The sequence below is a fragment of the Nyctereutes procyonoides genome, unplaced genomic scaffold (genome assembly GCF_905146905.1).
Source record: "Nyctereutes procyonoides isolate TBG_1078 unplaced genomic scaffold, NYPRO_anot_genome, whole genome shotgun sequence".
In the NCBI taxonomy this organism is placed as follows: domain Eukaryota; kingdom Metazoa; phylum Chordata; class Mammalia; order Carnivora; family Canidae; genus Nyctereutes; species Nyctereutes procyonoides.
Genome location: NW_026575049.1, coordinates 6853109 through 6870632, shown reverse-complemented (window position 1 = coordinate 6870632; position 17524 = coordinate 6853109). Strand labels below are relative to the sequence as shown.

General features: G+C 40.6%; 1 protein-coding gene across 2 annotated transcripts in view; it reads right to left on the bottom strand.

Moving 5' to 3' along the window:
• Positions 1 to 17524, bottom strand: part of SRGAP1 (SLIT-ROBO Rho GTPase activating protein 1) — a 265045-nt gene that overhangs the window by 126488 nt on the left and 121033 nt on the right. For both annotated transcript variants that reach the window (XM_055328681.1, XM_055328682.1), the window contains exons 2-3: positions 8364 to 8559; positions 3704 to 3866 (exon numbers count right to left, since the gene is read on the bottom strand). In XM_055328681.1, coding sequence (XP_055184656.1) covers positions 3704 to 3866; positions 8364 to 8559 — 359 coding nt within the window. The remainder of the gene's footprint in view (positions 1 to 3703; positions 3867 to 8363; positions 8560 to 17524) is intronic.

The following is a 17524-nucleotide window of genomic DNA, read 5'->3' as shown; positions in this document are numbered from 1 at the left end:
TTTCTACCTGATGAAAACTCTAGTTCTGATGTGATTAAAATTTAAGCTTTAAGGCTGTTCCCTATACCTATGTGTGGAATTAGGTATTTTTATGTGTCTTTCCAATTATTATGTCTATTTGGGCACAAACACATTCCTAGAATTATCTGCTTCAAACTCTTTATGTGAAAGAACAGTTTGGGTCGTTTTTTAAAAAAAAGATTTTATTTTTTTATTCACGAGAGACACAGAGAGGGGCAGAAACATGGGCAGAGGGAGAAGCAGGCTCCCTGCAGGGAGCCCGATGTGGGACTTGATCCCAGGATCCCGTGGATTCTGAGCCAAAGGCAGATGCTCAACCACTGAGCCACCCAGGCATCCTGGGTAAAAGGATTTTCTATTGCTGGCTAAATGGAATACAATACAGCTGTGTACAAGGCTGAAACTGTCAAACCCCCAGCATCTACCTGGATCTCCATACAGACATGGGGATATTTCTGAAAAATGAGGAAGTCTCAAAATCCTTTCCCAAGAAAGACAGGCATTGTGCTAAGGACCCCATAATAGTTTTAAGGTCACTTCACACTAGCTCTGATGATTTCCTTTCATTCTGATGGAAAATGCACTTCTGGAATCACAATAATGGAAGAAGAGCTGGACCGAAGAGAAACATTTGGTAATCAAAAAAGCCAAAAAAAAAAAAGGGGGGGGGTGGTGGTGGCAGAAAAGACTAGTCTTGCTTTTTAATCTAAAGAGACCTAAAGTTCTCTGGACTTGATAGGTATGGGTTTAGCTTCCTGTTCTTTTAGATGACAAATGTGTCCTAGTGAGCTGATCTGGCTTCTCAATAAGCTTTAATCTCTCCCTTTTGCCCTCTGCCTCTTGTCCTTTCTTTTTCCAGCAAGACTATACACAGAAATTGGGATGTGGAGTGTGCTGTGTTTGCTTCAGAAATGTAGTATTCGACACCCAGAACTGTAATGACTGTTAACCTCCCAGCTGGTCACTAATGGTTAGAAGACTGTTCACCCCACTAAATGCCAAAGCAGCCAGGGGTCCCCTATAAACAGCATTCCAAGAATCATAATTCTTGTGAGTCCCAGGAAATCTGGAAAGAAAAGAATTTCTAGGTAGCAGGCGTGGGGTATGTGTGTGTGAGTGCCTGTAACACACGTTTGTGTGTTTACTGCACATCCTCCAGATTCTCTTCAAGAGCCAAGATCTTATTCCCCTAACAACCGGGAATATTGGTTGCTGGCTGCTGATGCACCTGATGCCTCTCTGAGAACTACTCTTGAGAATTACCCTCCACCAAGAGGAGCTGCTTCACCCTAGGATTACCGAGCCCCTCCCCCAGGGCAGCTCAAATCCAATGACTACAAAACAGAGGCGAGGCCTGTTTGCCTGGATATGACACAACTCCAAAGGACCACCCTAGCTCCAGAGCCACCAGAGGTTCAGCTTCTCCCCCTCTGCCCCATCCTGCCTCACCCACTCCTTTCAACAGTGGAGAGCACTCTCTTGAATCATCTCCCAAGACTGCAAAGCAAGTAAGCAGAAGAGTTCCACTCAAATCCAAACTCTCAGCCCCAGGTTTCTATCAACTTTATCAAGCCCTGGACTTTGACTCACAAAATATAAATCCTTACATCTTACTTAGCAAGACATACAGGGCCCCTTTCTATAGCCACCATCCTTTCTAGCCTCACATCTCTTCACTCAACTCCCACATGACCCTGGCCCAGTGACAGCAAACTCTTTCCTGAACATGTTGTATTACTGCTTTCCCTGGAACAGTGTCTTTGTCTGCTTGATGACCACCTCCTTCTCCTGCAAGTCTCACTCCAAGGATTCCCTCTTCTGTGAAGAATTTCCTGACCCTTCCTCCCCCCAGGAAGGTTACGATCTTCAGCTTTGAGTTCCCACAGCGGGCTGTGTGTCCCTTTAGCATGATAACTGTTAATTACTATAATGAGCTCCATGCAGGCAGGGACGTGTCTTTTAACTCTGCTTCCTCAGGCATTTTAAAGATGTTCTGTTGAACAGATAAAAAAAAATGGATTTGACAAGGTGCTGGCTCCAGATGCCCTGGCTGAACAGATGCCAGCCTTTGCACAACTAGAAGCATCATCCAGTGCCATCCAAATTTGGAATGTGACCTTCTTGAGCACAAGGACTGGTTTTTCTTCCTCTATGTAGACTTTCCAAGACCTGACACCATCTCCTGCTCATAGAAGATGCTCAAAAAACCCCAGTGAACTAAATGAGGCCTTGGCTGAACGGGCTGACATCTGAGAAAATCACTTTCATGGTTCCATCTAAACTGTTTTTCAAATTTCTATTTCCTAAGATACATTGGGCAATTCTCTACCTGTACTCTTCTTAATATGTTCTTCCAAATTTAAGGGCCTCCTTTGTTTGGAACATTTGTTATTACTTTTTTCCTATTTCACAGAGCAAAGGAGGACCTGGAGTTTGCTAAATTCCAGTTCTGGGTCAGAAACAGAACCTAGTGAACAGCCCTGGTGGCTCAGCGGTTTAGCGCCACCTTCAGCCCAGGGCGGGATCCTGGAGACCCAGGATCGAGTCCCACCTCGGGCTCCCTGCATGGAGCTTGCTTCTCCCTCTGCCTGTGTCTCTGCCTCTCTCTCTGTGTCTCTCATGAATAAATAAATAAAAATCTTAAAAAAGAAAGAAAGAAAGAAAGAAAGAAAGAAAGAAAGAAAGAAAGAAAAGAAAAGAGAAAAGAAAGAAATGGAGCCTAGTGTGGACACATCAAACATAGCTAAGAGGTTTTCCAGCTGGCCCGCTGAACACTACATCTTTGTTTTCAAGGGCCCCTTTGAAACATAAATATGTCATTTACCTACAAGGTGGGGGTTTTCCCCCCCTACTTTCTGAAACTAATGCTTACTTACTGAATAGAGTACAGATACTGGTATAGACACCCCACACCACTAAGCACAAAACTGAGGAGCGGTGGGGAGAGCCCTTGTCCCATAAACATAAAAAGTGAAAGCGAGTCTTATTGGGCAAGTACCTCCATTCCCTACCCAGGATATGGTCCGATTCTGTTCCCGTTCTTAACAAAAATAAAATTACTGAGAGCTGGCTGAGAGTGCTTAACAATGATAAGAAGGCTTAAAAGCCCAGCCCCTACTTTTTAAAGTGGATTTGGAAAGGAGGAAGCTCTCTGGCATGTAAGAGACTGAATTTTCTATGCACTGTGGGATTTTCTTCATGTCATCCTCTCACCACCTCCACTGCTAGTCTGGTGAGAACAAAGGAAAAAAAAAATGAACCATGCTAACATTTTCCCCAGAGAGCAGCACATCCGGTTGCCTTGTCCTTCACAAGTGTCTGATCATGTGTGAGCCCAAAACACAGAACTTAAAGGCTTTTCCTCTCCTGTTTGATTTTCTTCCTAAGTGTAGGTAACACATTCCTAAGGACAGGGGTGCAATCTGCAGGTCCATCTCATTTCACAATTTTGCTTGCATTGTCTTCAGGTCACAGATTCAGCGATTTACAACTCTGTAGGCATGCCCGCTCAGGGCTGACCTTATCGTTTTGTGTCTTGAGTTTTCAAAAGAATTTTCCTTCTCTTTAGTCAAAACCTACAGAGTACAAATAAGTAGTGAAGGCGCTGGCCCCTTCTCCATCACGCAGTGTCTTCCCGAGAAGACACACTGCACCAGGATTGGGGGGGGGGGCAGGGATGTACCTTTTTAAACATCCGAGTAGAATCCTCACTTATCTGCATGAACCGCATGATCACATTGTTCAGATAGATGTCACTCAAAGTTGCGTGGTCTTTGCTTTCTCTTCTCACTTGGTTCAGAAGCAAATACCAGCAGTTTACTGGAGACAACAAGTTCTGGTCTTTCCTGAGAAGGGAAGAAAAACAGAATTACCATCAATTTCAAAGCTGCCCCAAGCAGCTGAGGGAAGCCACCAAGGCAAACGAGGAGCCACAACAGATGGGTATTGTTGCTGGTCTTGCTCATAGCGGGCTACTCCCCAGCCAGGAGGATGGCCTTCCAGGCTGTGATGGCCGAAAGCCAGCAATTCCCTAAACTTGGGGGGAGAAACTTGGACCATGGACACCAGTCAAAACCCCCCACTCCTGACAAGGGCCATGGGACCCTAATATACACAGTAATCAGTCAGGCTTTCAGCTTTAATCACCCCACTGAAGAAAGTAGTTTCTATTTACACAAAAACCTATTGACTACTGTCTCTCAGACAGACTGTGGTTGCCACTGCACACAATGTCTGCTTTGAATGTCCAGTATGCTGCTGGAAAAGAGATTTGGCTTAGGTGTGCTTTCCATGGAATGTACATTTGAGGATTATTTATTAATCCCCTGATACATAAACCCCAGCATCCCAAAAAGTGTTCCTGAGAATCACAACTCTTCAACACTGTCTGAAGGCTCATGAATAGAACCAAGGAGTGTAGTGGCTCGTGACTTGTCATTAAACACTTTCATGTTTGTAACTATCCTTTGTTTTACTCTGATATTTTGATTTTATTTTATTTTTTAAAGTAGGCTCCACACCCAACGTGGAGCTCAAACTCATGACTCCAAGATCACGAGTCTCATGCTCCCTCAAATGAGCCAGCCAGGTGCTCCTACCTTGTTTTATTACAGGTAATAAAGCTAAAAGTGAATATAAGCCACACAAGGGGACTCATAAAAAATCTTCAAACCTCAAAAACAGCAAGTTAACTGGGATGCTACTGCTTAAAAAAAAAAAAAAAAGAAAGAAAAAAAGTACAATGCTTTTTTGTTTTTAAAAGCCTAACTGAAAAATGACAAAAAGGCACAAGAATGCTTATCCTAACTCAGGACACTAGAGCCATTTGTATCAGACATGGTATCTTACTATTCACGATCATCTATGACTCTGAATATTAATTAAATCAGGGAAGAAATCATTCAGTCAGCTCTTTCTGCCTGTAAGTTCCTCAGATTCAGGATCTGACACTGAGTTAAGTCAAAACCCTCTGTAGAAGAAAGAGGAAGTAGAGGATGGAAGCAGAAGCAGGAACAAGTGCAGGGGCACAGTCCTCTGTTCTCGGGTCTCGCGCTGACACACACTAGAAAAGCCCCCAGGATTACACCCCCAACCTAGAGAACCTAATTTTTTTTCCCTCAGAGCCATCAAGCAAGGGGCACTGGTTCCCTGGCAGCCCTTCCACTGACATTCTCTATCTGGTCAGCCCAAGAGATCCGTGTCACCTTATCATATTAACTTCTATGTCTATCCTTTACACGGAAGTAACCCATACATTCTTGGACAACCTTTCCTACTTTAACAACATTTCCTACGTCTTTGTATCCTGAGTGCCCTGCCCATGGTAAACATTAAATAAATGTGATGTCACTCCCTGAATAAACACATATTATTGCCTTAGTAAGTGATAAGAATACCAACAACAACAATAATAGCAGCAGCTATCAGGTACTGAGCACCTACTGTAAGAAATACTACACAAGAGCACAGAATATGGAGCTATACTGTGCAAGTCCAAATCCCAGAACTATACTTGCTAGCTGTGTGACCTTGGCCCAATTATCCAAACTTCTCTCTGCCTCTGTAACTTCATTTGGAGAATGGGTAAAATAACAGTACTTATAAGATTATGATGATTATTTCCGTTGATATATATTTCCTACCGCTTTCTATAATGCCTTAGATCCACAGGAAGTGCTCTACAAAGTTAGCTATTTTTATCTAGCGGCTGGTCTGAAGACTTTACACACAGCAATTCTACATAATCCGACCACTACAATTTAAGGCAGAAATTCTTTGTATCCCCTTTATCAGTGAGAGAAGCTTAGCGAGGCATGCTGATTTGCTATTAAGACCAAAGCTAGTATCAGAGTCTTTGAGTCCAGGAAGGCTGATCTAAGCTTCCGTCTTCTGTCAGTGGCAACCCTAAGCTGAGGACTGTTCTACATAAAGAGCATCTCAAAGCTGAGTACTGTGCCCAAGATTTAACCTTTGTTTGGTGGAGAGAAGAAACAATGAATGCATGACCCATGCCAGCTATCAATCACATCAAGGGCTTCATGGTGTTTCTCATTTAATGGTCACAAAATGTCATTTTATAAGTTAGGAGACCAAGTTTCAGAAAGGCCAAGCAACTTGGCTGAAACCAAGCAGCAAAGCCCGGATTCAAACCAGGTCTGGCTCTTTCATAAAGCGTGTCTTTGACTTGCTTCTTACTCTTGGTTTGTCCTTTCTGTAGAAAAAACATATTACCATATTACCTTCATTTCCATATTTGATAAACTTACCCAAATCAAAGAAAATTCTGAACAGTTTACCTCTGGACAAAACACGTCAACAAAGCAGGAAAAAGAAAAGGGCAGCTGAATCCCTAAGGGATCAGACTAGTGCATGGGCCCATACCAGTTTTCAGTTCACAGTGGATTTCCAAGTGCACAGAAAACATTAGAAAAGTATTTACCGAATGGATGAATGGGCTGTCTTCTTACTTGTAATCACTTTTTAAAAGGCACAGTTACTATAATACAGTACTGGCTCCAATCTCCTTTCCAGCTCTAGTCTCTGTCAAGTACATTTGACATGTATCCACCTTGGGAACCACTGCCAAGATTTATTTTTGGGCTGGACCAACACAAGAGGTGAGGCATTGAAAGAAAAAGTATTCCCTATCTAGAGCTGTTCTGCATTTGCTTCTGCAAAAGTACCCGAGGGGTACTGCTCATCCTACTTTTTTACACAGGATCCAAGGCCATAGAGGGGTATAAAACAAAACAGCAAAGCCAACGGTGAAGACAAAGATGGGCTTCTGTGCAGCCCCTCTCCAGCCTGCAGTTCAGCCTGAGTAGACAGGACTCCTTATTGTTGCAAGGGGGTTGGCAGTTTTCTGTTTCACCAACACAGAGATAGTAGTTGTTCTGGTTTCAATTTTAGGGTGGGATGTAGTGTGATAGGGTTGGTGGTAGGAAGCCTTTAGGCCCACCTCTCCACCTTGCACAGGCCTCATCATCTGCCTCATATGGGACTAAAGGGTGGATATGAATGTCCACTTGAGTTTTCAGTTCCCTCTTTCTTTTTCTTTTTTGGCCCCTGGAAATTTCCCTTACTTTCCTATGAGTTCAGTTACACATTTAAAATGATGTCTATTATATTTTAATCGGCATTTCTGAGAGTTTTATAGCAGAAATACTTTTCAGATTACCTAGTCTAGTTTATTTCCAGAAAAGAAAGACTGCATTGTCTTCTAAATATCTCCTAGACAAGTCTCTTTCTGGCTGCAGTGGTGCTGGTTCACGCCATTACTGTGAGAGCCCCCTACATGGTCTCCCTCCCTCCACTACAGCTTCTTCCAGTCCACAATCCTATCGATGGTCGTCATCATCGTTCTAAGTTGAAGGTCTGAGCTGGTCACTTCTAATTAAAACTCTCCAAAGGCTTCTCATGACCTCAGGACAAAGTCTAGAGGTAGCCACCCAGATGACCCCCTTCACTACTCGCTCCCATCCAACTACTTCTGTTCTGCAAAACTGCCCTACACCTCTTCCCTTCTACCCCCTAATGCAGGATGTTCCCCTTGTCTGGAACATCCTGCTCTGATCCCCTCAACTTGTCAACTAGTCCTTCTTGTCTTCGCTTACATTATCACTTCTTCCTTTCCCCATCTCCATTATAAAATGGATTTCCATCGGGTCTGTCTATGGCATCCTGCACTCACTCTGTCACAGTACTTGTATACTTTCCTCTATGAAAGTTGTCTGCCTACTTGTCTCTGTCTCTAGGATCTAAATTACAAAGTAAATTTCATTGTCAGAAAATTTGTATTTTTTGAACAAATGAAGTACAATTAAATTTTTTTTTTATTCAAGGTTTAACTACAATTGGTCAGAAGCATTTTACTAAAGATCCTCGTTTTAAGTCAATCTCAACTGCAGTGACCACAGCTAAACTTGGGGGGTGGGGGCTAAACATAAGCAACCCTTATTGCTTATTTTCATCCAAAATCACTACAGAAATCCTGAGGTCTCTGCTTGAAGAAGCAGCCATTTTAAATGTGCCCACTGATGTATCTATCTGGTGGTAGAGACCAACTCCCACTTTTCTGTAATTAGGGATTTTAAAACACATACCTTTTCTACTTATATATAAAGCTATCCACAAATATATATTTATGGAAAGGAAAAATGTTGAGAATACTTTTAAAATGTGATACACTGATGCTCATAAATTATAAATGCAGACAGCTGCTTTTACCTATGGGGATATGCCGATCATAGCTTCTCAAAGATGGAAAATTCTAAAACCAAGAAGGGTAGTTAGAAGGTAGGCTATCACCTTGGAAACATGAATTTGAGTCAAGTGTCTCTTACTTGTACTGTTGATGATCCTTAGTGCTTCTTGTTTTTGCCATGAACCTTTCTGCTAACTTCTCTAGGTTCCGAGAGTATTCCGTCTCAATTTCAGCTTTTTTCCGGAAGAAATCCTGCAGGTCCTGGAGAAGCTGAACTCTCATCTCTGTTTGCTGTTCCAGGCATTTTTGCTGTTCTACTAGCTGAGCTCGAATTTCTAAGGAAAGAAGAGAATCCATTTGATGATTTTGTGAAAATTACTGAGGTGTGCAGGATGTGCAAGATAAAAAGTAATAATTAGCTCTGTATTGGACCTTTATGAGACTCCTAGGTCCAGATCCGTTTACATAATCTGCTGACCCTTTAAAAGAATGAGACAAATCCCAGGAAGGAATGTTATAAATTGGAATAGAAACATGGGTTACATTTGCAATGCCACAAACATGCATGGAGTGACAAGGGCAAAGCCTTTAAGATAATTTACATAACATGTGACATCTTTGGGGAGCTGCACACATTGTAATTTTTTTCAATAGCACTTTACCTCAACTGTACCTTTTGAGTTTAAATGGCAAAGATGAGAGCATCATTTCTTCCAAACTTCTAAACCACAGCATATTTGCTAGTTGGCAAACACAGACACTGACATCTGGTAATTTTTATTTAGTGCATAAATTTCTAGTTTGTAAAACACGTAGCTTCTGGGTTTATAGGGATGCCGAGCCTAAAAATAACTTATTTCTATAACCAAATAATTCATTCATAAGTGGAATCCTCAGATTCTACTTTATTATTCTATTCACAACATCAAAGGCTCTTCACTGGCCTTCACTTTTTACACATCGTTCAAACTAACAGCTCTATTGACACACATAATCCTGCAAAGAATCCTTTGATGATTTTAATACATTAGGAAGGTGAAGGTTAGTCTTTTACTGATTTGGAAAAGAACACAAAAGCAGAGTGGTGTCACGCAAAACTATCTGTAAATGACTATAACAATGAAACCTGTGTGTTTTGGAAAATGAGATACAGCAACAATTACTGACTTGTTTTTGTCTGAGACCCAGGGCTAACCTCCAGACAAGCACAGCACACTCATCCTGGAAAACTTTATTTCATCTTTCCCAGAGTCAGTGCACAGGCCCTAAAAATGAGGGCTGAATCTAATTGAGTAGAGTTAATAAAAATCAATGTGCAGGAGCGCCTCGCTGGCTCAGTCAGTGGAGCGTGCAACTCTTGATCTCAGGGTTGTGAGTTTGAGCCCCATGCTGGGTGTAGAGATTACTTAAAACTAAAAATCTTTTTTTTTTAATATTTTATTTATTTATTCATGAGAGACCCAGAGAGAGAGGGAGACAGAGACATAGGCAGAAGGAGAAGCAGACTCCCCAAGGGAGCCTGATGTGGGACTCGATCCTAGGACCCTGGGATCATGCCCTAAGCCAAAGGCAGATGTTCAACCACTGAGCTACCCAGGTGTCTCCAAAATAAAAATCTTAAAAAAAAAAAGAGAAATCAATGTCCAAATAACATCCCCTCAATTCCTATTATTCTTGTTCAGCAGAGAAAGACCAAGCTCACGATACGTAGGCATACATTTGGCCATGTTTAATCAAGCTCGTTAAGAGCAGGGTGGTCACGTTCTGAATGGGGAGTCAGGAAACTTGCTCAATTTAATCATGGCTAACAGTAATCAAACACTATTCTACACCCTATTGAGGCAGGTACAAGTAGCATCCACATTTTACAAATAAAGAACTCAGGCTTAAGGAGATTAAATACTTTATCGTGGCAAAAAAGACACAATAACTATGACATGAGGCCCTCGATAAGGTCATGTTCCAGGCAACACTGCTTTGGGAAACCCTGGAAAGGGCAGTAAGCGTTTCTCAAGTGTCCTCTCTTGGTTTCTCCATCTCTAGACTGAGGGACTCTATTATTAATCTCATAGAAATGTGGTGATCACCAAAGTGAAAACATTATTACAGGCTTTTAACTACCACGAACAGCATCTGGTTTTTAGTCAAAGTAAGTGTTTTTCAATACAGTATTATAATCACCGTGTCTGCCAAACTCTTTCCCTCAAAAATACAGAACTATTTTTGTTTTGTGAAGAGAAAAGAAATCTGGGGTGTGGGTATTCTCATTCAGAAATCTCAGTCTTTTAAGATTTAGTAATTTTAGCACATCTTGCTGTGCTAAGAGAAAATAAATCAATGATCTTAGGCTGTCAACTAAGGGTTCCCCCCCCCTTCTTTTAAGTGGCTTTAGTGCCAAATAAGAAATAAAAGTGGCCGAGAGTACAGACCTCAATAGAATTACACAAAAATTCTGTAGGCTTCCTTCTTCAGTCTCATTTGATTTCTGCTTGCTCACTCTCTTCAGTGTTTAAAATCAAGAGCTAGGGAATTTTAAAGACCATATTTAAACAGTTAAAAGTCTCATCATTTTGCAGGGAGTAACTGTTCCTTCATATTATCTGTAATTTTCCCATCAAAATAGGACAGCAGCATTTTCAAGAAGGAAAATATGAAGGGACAGAATGTAGGGTATTATGGTGAGAAAATAAAACATGTTCCAAAAACTGAAGAATTCATTTGATTCCCTCTTTAATTTAGACAAGCTGGGGACAAATGAGGAAAAGATCACACACACAAAAAAAAAGATCATAAAGAAAAAAAATCAATATAAAAGTACTATACTATCATAAGGCATGTTTTATTAGGAAGAGAAAACCTTTGGGTTCCTTATACTACATCAGAGCTACAAGGCAGCACAATGTTAGGGGAGCTCACTTCCCCACTCATGGTATAGCTTTGTCAATATGACCTCACTAGATGTGATCTAACCTTATGCAGCACTGGGAAACTTTTAAGATATTTTTAAATAAATGAGTGAAATAAATAGTCATATAAATTTTGGTCCACTGCTCAGAACAGGTCAAAGAAGCCTGTGATGCACTGTGCCCCACACCATATCCATCCTTGCAATGGGACCACAGGGGGTTATAGGACACAGCACCACTGTCATCCCAGGTTCCAAAGAATCCGTTAGGGCTGGAACTGATGAAAGCATCACATTAAGGAGTGATTTCTAGAAAAAGTATCAGTCTTATTTCTGTAAAAGGGATTACAGCTTCCCACACACCTTCTTTAAAGACATCCTTTCAGGACTCTTTCTATTAGCTTTCATGTATTAGTATTGATCTGGATCATTTTTTGGAGACTCAAGCTTCATTTTAATTTGATTAACCAAGCCTTATTGAGCTCCTATTTTGTGTCAGGCAGGAGTTATGAAGATTTACGGTACACAAGTCCTTCTGGTAGGAAATACAAATCCTAAATTGATAGTATCAATACATTATTGTTCAGTGCTATAATGAAGAAAGGTACCAGGAAGCTATGGAAAGAGGAGCTGATAGTGGAAGAGCTTGGAAGACATAATGTCCTGAAGGATAAGTACGTTACAAGATATACAGCTATAACCACCAAGAAAGTGGAAAGACAACCCACAGAATGGGAGAAATATTTGCAAATTATGTACCAAATGAGGAACTTGTATCTAGAATATATAAAGAACTCTTGCGACTTGGTAATAAAAACACAATCTGATCTTTAAAATGGGGAATCTAGGGGACCCCTGGGTGGCTCAGCAGTTTAGCGCCTGCCTTTGGCCCAGGGCATGATCCTGGAGTCCTGGGATCAAGTCCCACATCAGGCTTCCTGCATGGAGCCTGCTTCTCCTCAGTCTGTGTCTCTGCCTCTCTCTCCCTCTCTCTGTCTCTCATGAATAAATAAAATCTTAAAAAAATAAAATGGGGAATCTAAATAGACACTTTTTTCCAAAAAAGATCTGCAAATGGCCAACAGCAGATGAAAAGTAGCTCAACATCATCAGCCTTCAGAAAGAGGCAAATCAAAAGAAATGAGACACCCCTTCACACCTGTTTCGATGGTTACAATAAAAAAGACAAATAATAACAAGTACTGTCAAGGATGTGGAGAAACTGGAACCCTCGTTTGCTGCTGGTGGGAATGCAAAATGGTGCAGCTACTTTGGAAGGCAATCTAGGAGTTCCTCAAAAGGTTAAACGTAGAGTTAACATAGACTTAGCAAGTCCACTCCTACCCAGGTACATACCCAAGAAAAATGAGAACACAACAATTTCTATACAGATGTTTATAGTAGCATTATTTGTGAAGGTTGAAAAGTGGAACAATCTATGTGTCGTCCATCAATGTTGAACAAATAAACAAGATGTGGTCTAGCCATAGAAGGTTAGTCATAAAAAGGAATGAAGTACTGAATCATGCTACCACACAGATGAACCTTGTAAATACAACCTTATAGTGAATGATACTAGTCACAAAGGGAAACTGATTACATTACGAGATGCCTGGAAGAGACTCATCCATGGAAAGCAGATGAGTTGTTACTAGGGCTGCTGGAGGAGTTGGGGGAAATGGGAGGGAATCGCTACGGGGTGCCGGGTTTCTTTATGGGATGATGAAAATGTTCTAGAAGCGGCTGTGGTGATGGTTACAAAACTGTGAACACCCTAAAAAACAGTGAACTGTATATGCTTTCAGTGAGTGAGTTAAATGATCTGTGACTTACAGCTGTTATATAAAGGAAGATATACTGCTGGATCATAATTCCACGAAATTCTGGTTGTGGAGACATTTCCAAGAATGATCATAATCGTAATAACAAAATAGGTCTTCATATTTCCATGCCTACTACTTTTTAGTAGTTAATCAAATTTGACAACGTAAGGGCAAGCACTTTAAAATGATGTCTTCATGATGGTTCTTGCTTCAGTGTTTTTACTTCATCCTGAATTTGTTTATAAGCCAGAGATTAGTAAATTTACTAACTGGTGAGCATCATTAATGTGTTACAATCTCTAATGGTATGGAAAAGATTTACCTAACCGAACATTAGGAGGGGCTCATTACCATGACTCCCAAACAACTGCATAAAACAGCACAATATCTTTTAGGCAGAAAAATGCCATCTCTGGAGCGGCTCTAAGCAGTCATTATCTAAATCAAGGTCAGGACCTACTAAATAATAATAATGACCATTTTAACAGGGCTAAAATTTGCTTTTTAAAAACTGATTTTTTAAAAAAAATAACAAAAAAACTGACTTAACTATTTCATCTCTGTTCTACCAGAGTGACACCACAGAAGGAATCAACACGAACAATCCAACAATAATATGCAAGAAGTGTGCTTTCAAACTAATCAATTATTTTATTAAACAAAACTGAAACAGTTCCTCTAAGCTATAGAAATCTGCTGACTAATACTAAATAAAGCAGAATTGCCTAGGAAAGGAGGAAACGGAGTCGTTTCTTCCTATTGCTTTGATAAAGGGAAGTCCTAATTCTTGAAATAAATTTGTGGGAGACCACCGACTGATGATGCATATTTCAGGGAAAGATTTAAGTTCATGAGACTGGGTTGCTTCTCTAATATGTTGCTAAATAACTAGGACTAGTACATAAAACTGATAGATTGAGTGTGACACTCATGATCATCCAGCAAGTAGAAATGCAACAACATTTCTAACTCATCCCAAATCATCTCAATTATTTCATAGTCTTGTTTGGTCAGATTGTTCCTTATGATAATAAAAAAGGTATACATTCTGTTAGAATTTATCAGTACCTTTAACCAATGGATATAAAGTGTTTTCCCAAATGACAGGTGAGAGCCAATGGAAGGTCTCAGAGAAGAACCCAATGATCCTCTAACTGGTTCCATCACAACCTTGCAGCTGCTGATTACCTATCGGGTGCAAACTTTGGTGAAATATGTTTTTTTAGGTTAGAAATTTGGAGCAAAAAAGAAAAATCCACAAAAGTAAACAAAGACCGTTTCTCCTTTTCATGAGAAATCCAAATCCAAGATCTATGCTTCTCTTACACTCAGAAATTAGATGACATCAATATGGATCTAGACTGGAATTACGGTGTCATGGGAGGGGCGCTGTGTGGCTCAGTCAGTTAAGTGTCCCACTCGATTTTGGCTCCAGTCATGATCCTGGCTCCTGGTCCTGGGATTGAAGCCCCGGGTCGGGCTCCATGTCAGTGAGGAATCAGTGAGGAATCAGCTTGAGATTCTCTCTCTCCTTTGGCCCCTCTGCCCCTCCCCGCACTCACACATGCACACTCCCTCTCTCTCTCAAATAAATAGATCTTAAAAAAAAAAAAATCATCCTACATGGGGCAAGTCACTTAACCTCTCAAATATCACCTTGTGAAAATAATAGTCCCACCTCACTGGACCAATGAGGATTAAATGAGTAGAAATGAAAAGCATGTGGCAATCTGTAAACCACCAGGAGAAGATGCTGTTATTACTAGCATCTGCAGGCTCTCATTACAAAGCTATTCACTATCTCCTTGTGGCAGGCTCCTTACTCGGGGCTATAAATAATAGGCTGAAAGCCATGAGCCTCATGCTCAGTGAGAAGACAGGCAATGCAGTGAGAGCCAGTGACCTGCAGGACCTTAAGGTATGAATGTCAAAGAGCAATGGAAGTGCGCAGAGGAAGTTCCCATGGTTGGGCAAAGGGGTGAGTACTGAAGAGGTGATCCTGAGGTTGACCTGGCAGTGTGCTGATATATACAGGTGGTGGGAGGGTGGGGGTGGAGGGCGGGGAAGGTCACTCTGGGCTGAAAGAACAGCATATGCACATGCAGGAGGAGGGAGAGAACAAGGAGAGTTATACCAAGGCCTTCTCTGCTGCTAAAACCCAACCCTGGATGGCTACAGGGTCTAGTTATGGGCCTAGGGCAGCCCCATGTTAAAACACTAAGGAAAAAAAAAAATAAAACACTAAGGAGTAAGATTTTATATCTGAGATCAGTTTCCCAAACTGGTTTGATGATAAAAACCACTTGGGATGCTTATTAAAAATACCCGTGTCCAGTCTCTTCGGTTGGCTATTTTTATCTTGTTAGTCTGGCAGGACCTGGAACGGAGGATTTTAATTAAGTACCTAGGTGACTCTTCACTGGGCAACTTCAGGAAACCCGAGTGAAGAACTGAACAATTCCAAATAAAGAAGATATACCATCAGACTTGCATTCCAGAAAAATCATACAAATAACTAATTAAATAAATGAAATGCTAAACATCCTACACCTCAAGAAATAAGAGTTTCTTTTTGTATGGTTCCCTGTTTGAATTATGATTTACGAGGCAAAACAAACCAATAATAAAAGGCTCACAAGAATGAATGGTATCCATGTTCTCCCCTGCCTAGGCCTATTATTTTAATTAGTTATGAATCACTCATTTCTGTCATCTGGTATGGAACTAATGAGTATTTCCATTTAATCTGTTATCAGAAAGCAGAAGCTGGTTTTCAACCACATTGTGGAGAAGGCTTTAGAGCTGTGCTGCCCAATATGTAGCCATTAGACACACTCAGTGCTTCCAATGTGGCTAGACCCAACTGTGATGTGCTGTCAGTGTAAAGCACACACAAGATTTCAAAATTGCAGCAAGAAAAAGAAAGGATGTGAAATGTCTCACTGATAATCATTAATGTTGAAATATAAAAATTTAGACTGGTATAAAACTTTAGACATTGGATTATAGAAAGACATTATTAAAATTAACCTCACCTCTTCATCTGTTTCTGTTCACTTTTTAAAGTAATTATTAAGAAAATCTAAAATTAGAAATGTATTTCATCTATATGACAAAGCTCCTCTAGAATATGGGTAAATTAGCAACCAAGTTTCTCCTAGGTGGAATCTAAAATGTCAAGTTCTCATCAGAAAAGGTTTTTGAAGAATTAGCAGGCTTGATCAGAAGACCAGACTCCAGCATAATGCAAATATGGGATGGAATACAGAGTAGCAAGATACTAGTTGCAGTTAGAAGTGTGACCTTGGAAAAGTAACTATCTCTTTGGAATCCTCAACTGCAAAATGGTTACTAATTATAGATGCCATATTCCCCCTTGCAAAGACAATGAAAGGTTTTACGGAAAAATGAAAAGACCTTCTCAGCTTGTACAGCACTGTACTGGTAAATTATCATAAAATGTGTAATGAAAAAAGAAGATGTTCTAGATTTGATAATATTGACTAAAAAGGCTAAAGGACTTTCAGAGAAGAAATCGGATCATGGGCCAACTAGGGTTATCTTCAGGGACAGCGTTAGAGGGCAGTGGTCCTGCACTGCCTTTAAAGGATGTGCAGGATTTGGAAGGTTGTGCAAATTTGGGGAATGGAAATGTAGTTTCTTTTCTTTCCTTTTTTTTTTTTTTAAGATTTTATTTATTTATTTATTTATGAGAGAGAGAGAGGCAGAGGGAGAAGCAGGCTCCACGCAGGGAGCCCGACATGGGACTCTATCCCAGGACTCGAGGATCACACCCTGGGCCGAAGGCAGGTGCCAAACCGCTGAGCCACCTGGGAATCCCCAGAAATGTAGTTTCTTAAACTAAAAATGGTATTTTTGACACTGTGGCCCAGAAAAGTTAGGTTCTGGGGAAGGATGCTTAGGTGGCTGGACCAAATGTACCCTTCCAGGTTACTGCCTCATGGAAAATGTAACTCCCTAGTCTTTCTGCATTTAAATTATGAGATTACCAACAATTTAAGCAAACTAAGTAGCACAGACATGTATGAAATTAGGTTGCTTCCATTCTAAGCTGAAAATCACCGTCTCATCCTAGAATTCTAGGAGGGGAGTAGAATTATGATAAAATCTTTTGGAATAAAACAAGTTAACTGTCCTCTCAGTACAGTTAATCCTCATTGTTTTGGATGTAAAAGTAAAGTCATTTTTACAACATTTTGGACACTAAAGAGAGGCTGTATCCACTTTTCTAAGTTTCCACTACAACATCTTCATCTGAAAGGACATTATCCTCAGCATTATTTTAGAATAAAAGCTTAGTACGAAACCATCAGTTTTCATAGCTTTTGAAAGCCAAACATATTTTGGACTAGATAGCATTTTCAGGTGAAGTATGGAAAACAAATTTGCACCTTTTTTTGTTGTTGTTGTTGTTTTCAGATGAAAGCTAGCCAGGATAAAATGCAATAAATTAAGGTGATCAATTATTGCAGCTTAATACACTGCAGGAAAGGCCCGTTTAAGGAAGTACAGATCTGAACGATTCACTATCATGCCTATATTGGGGATGCA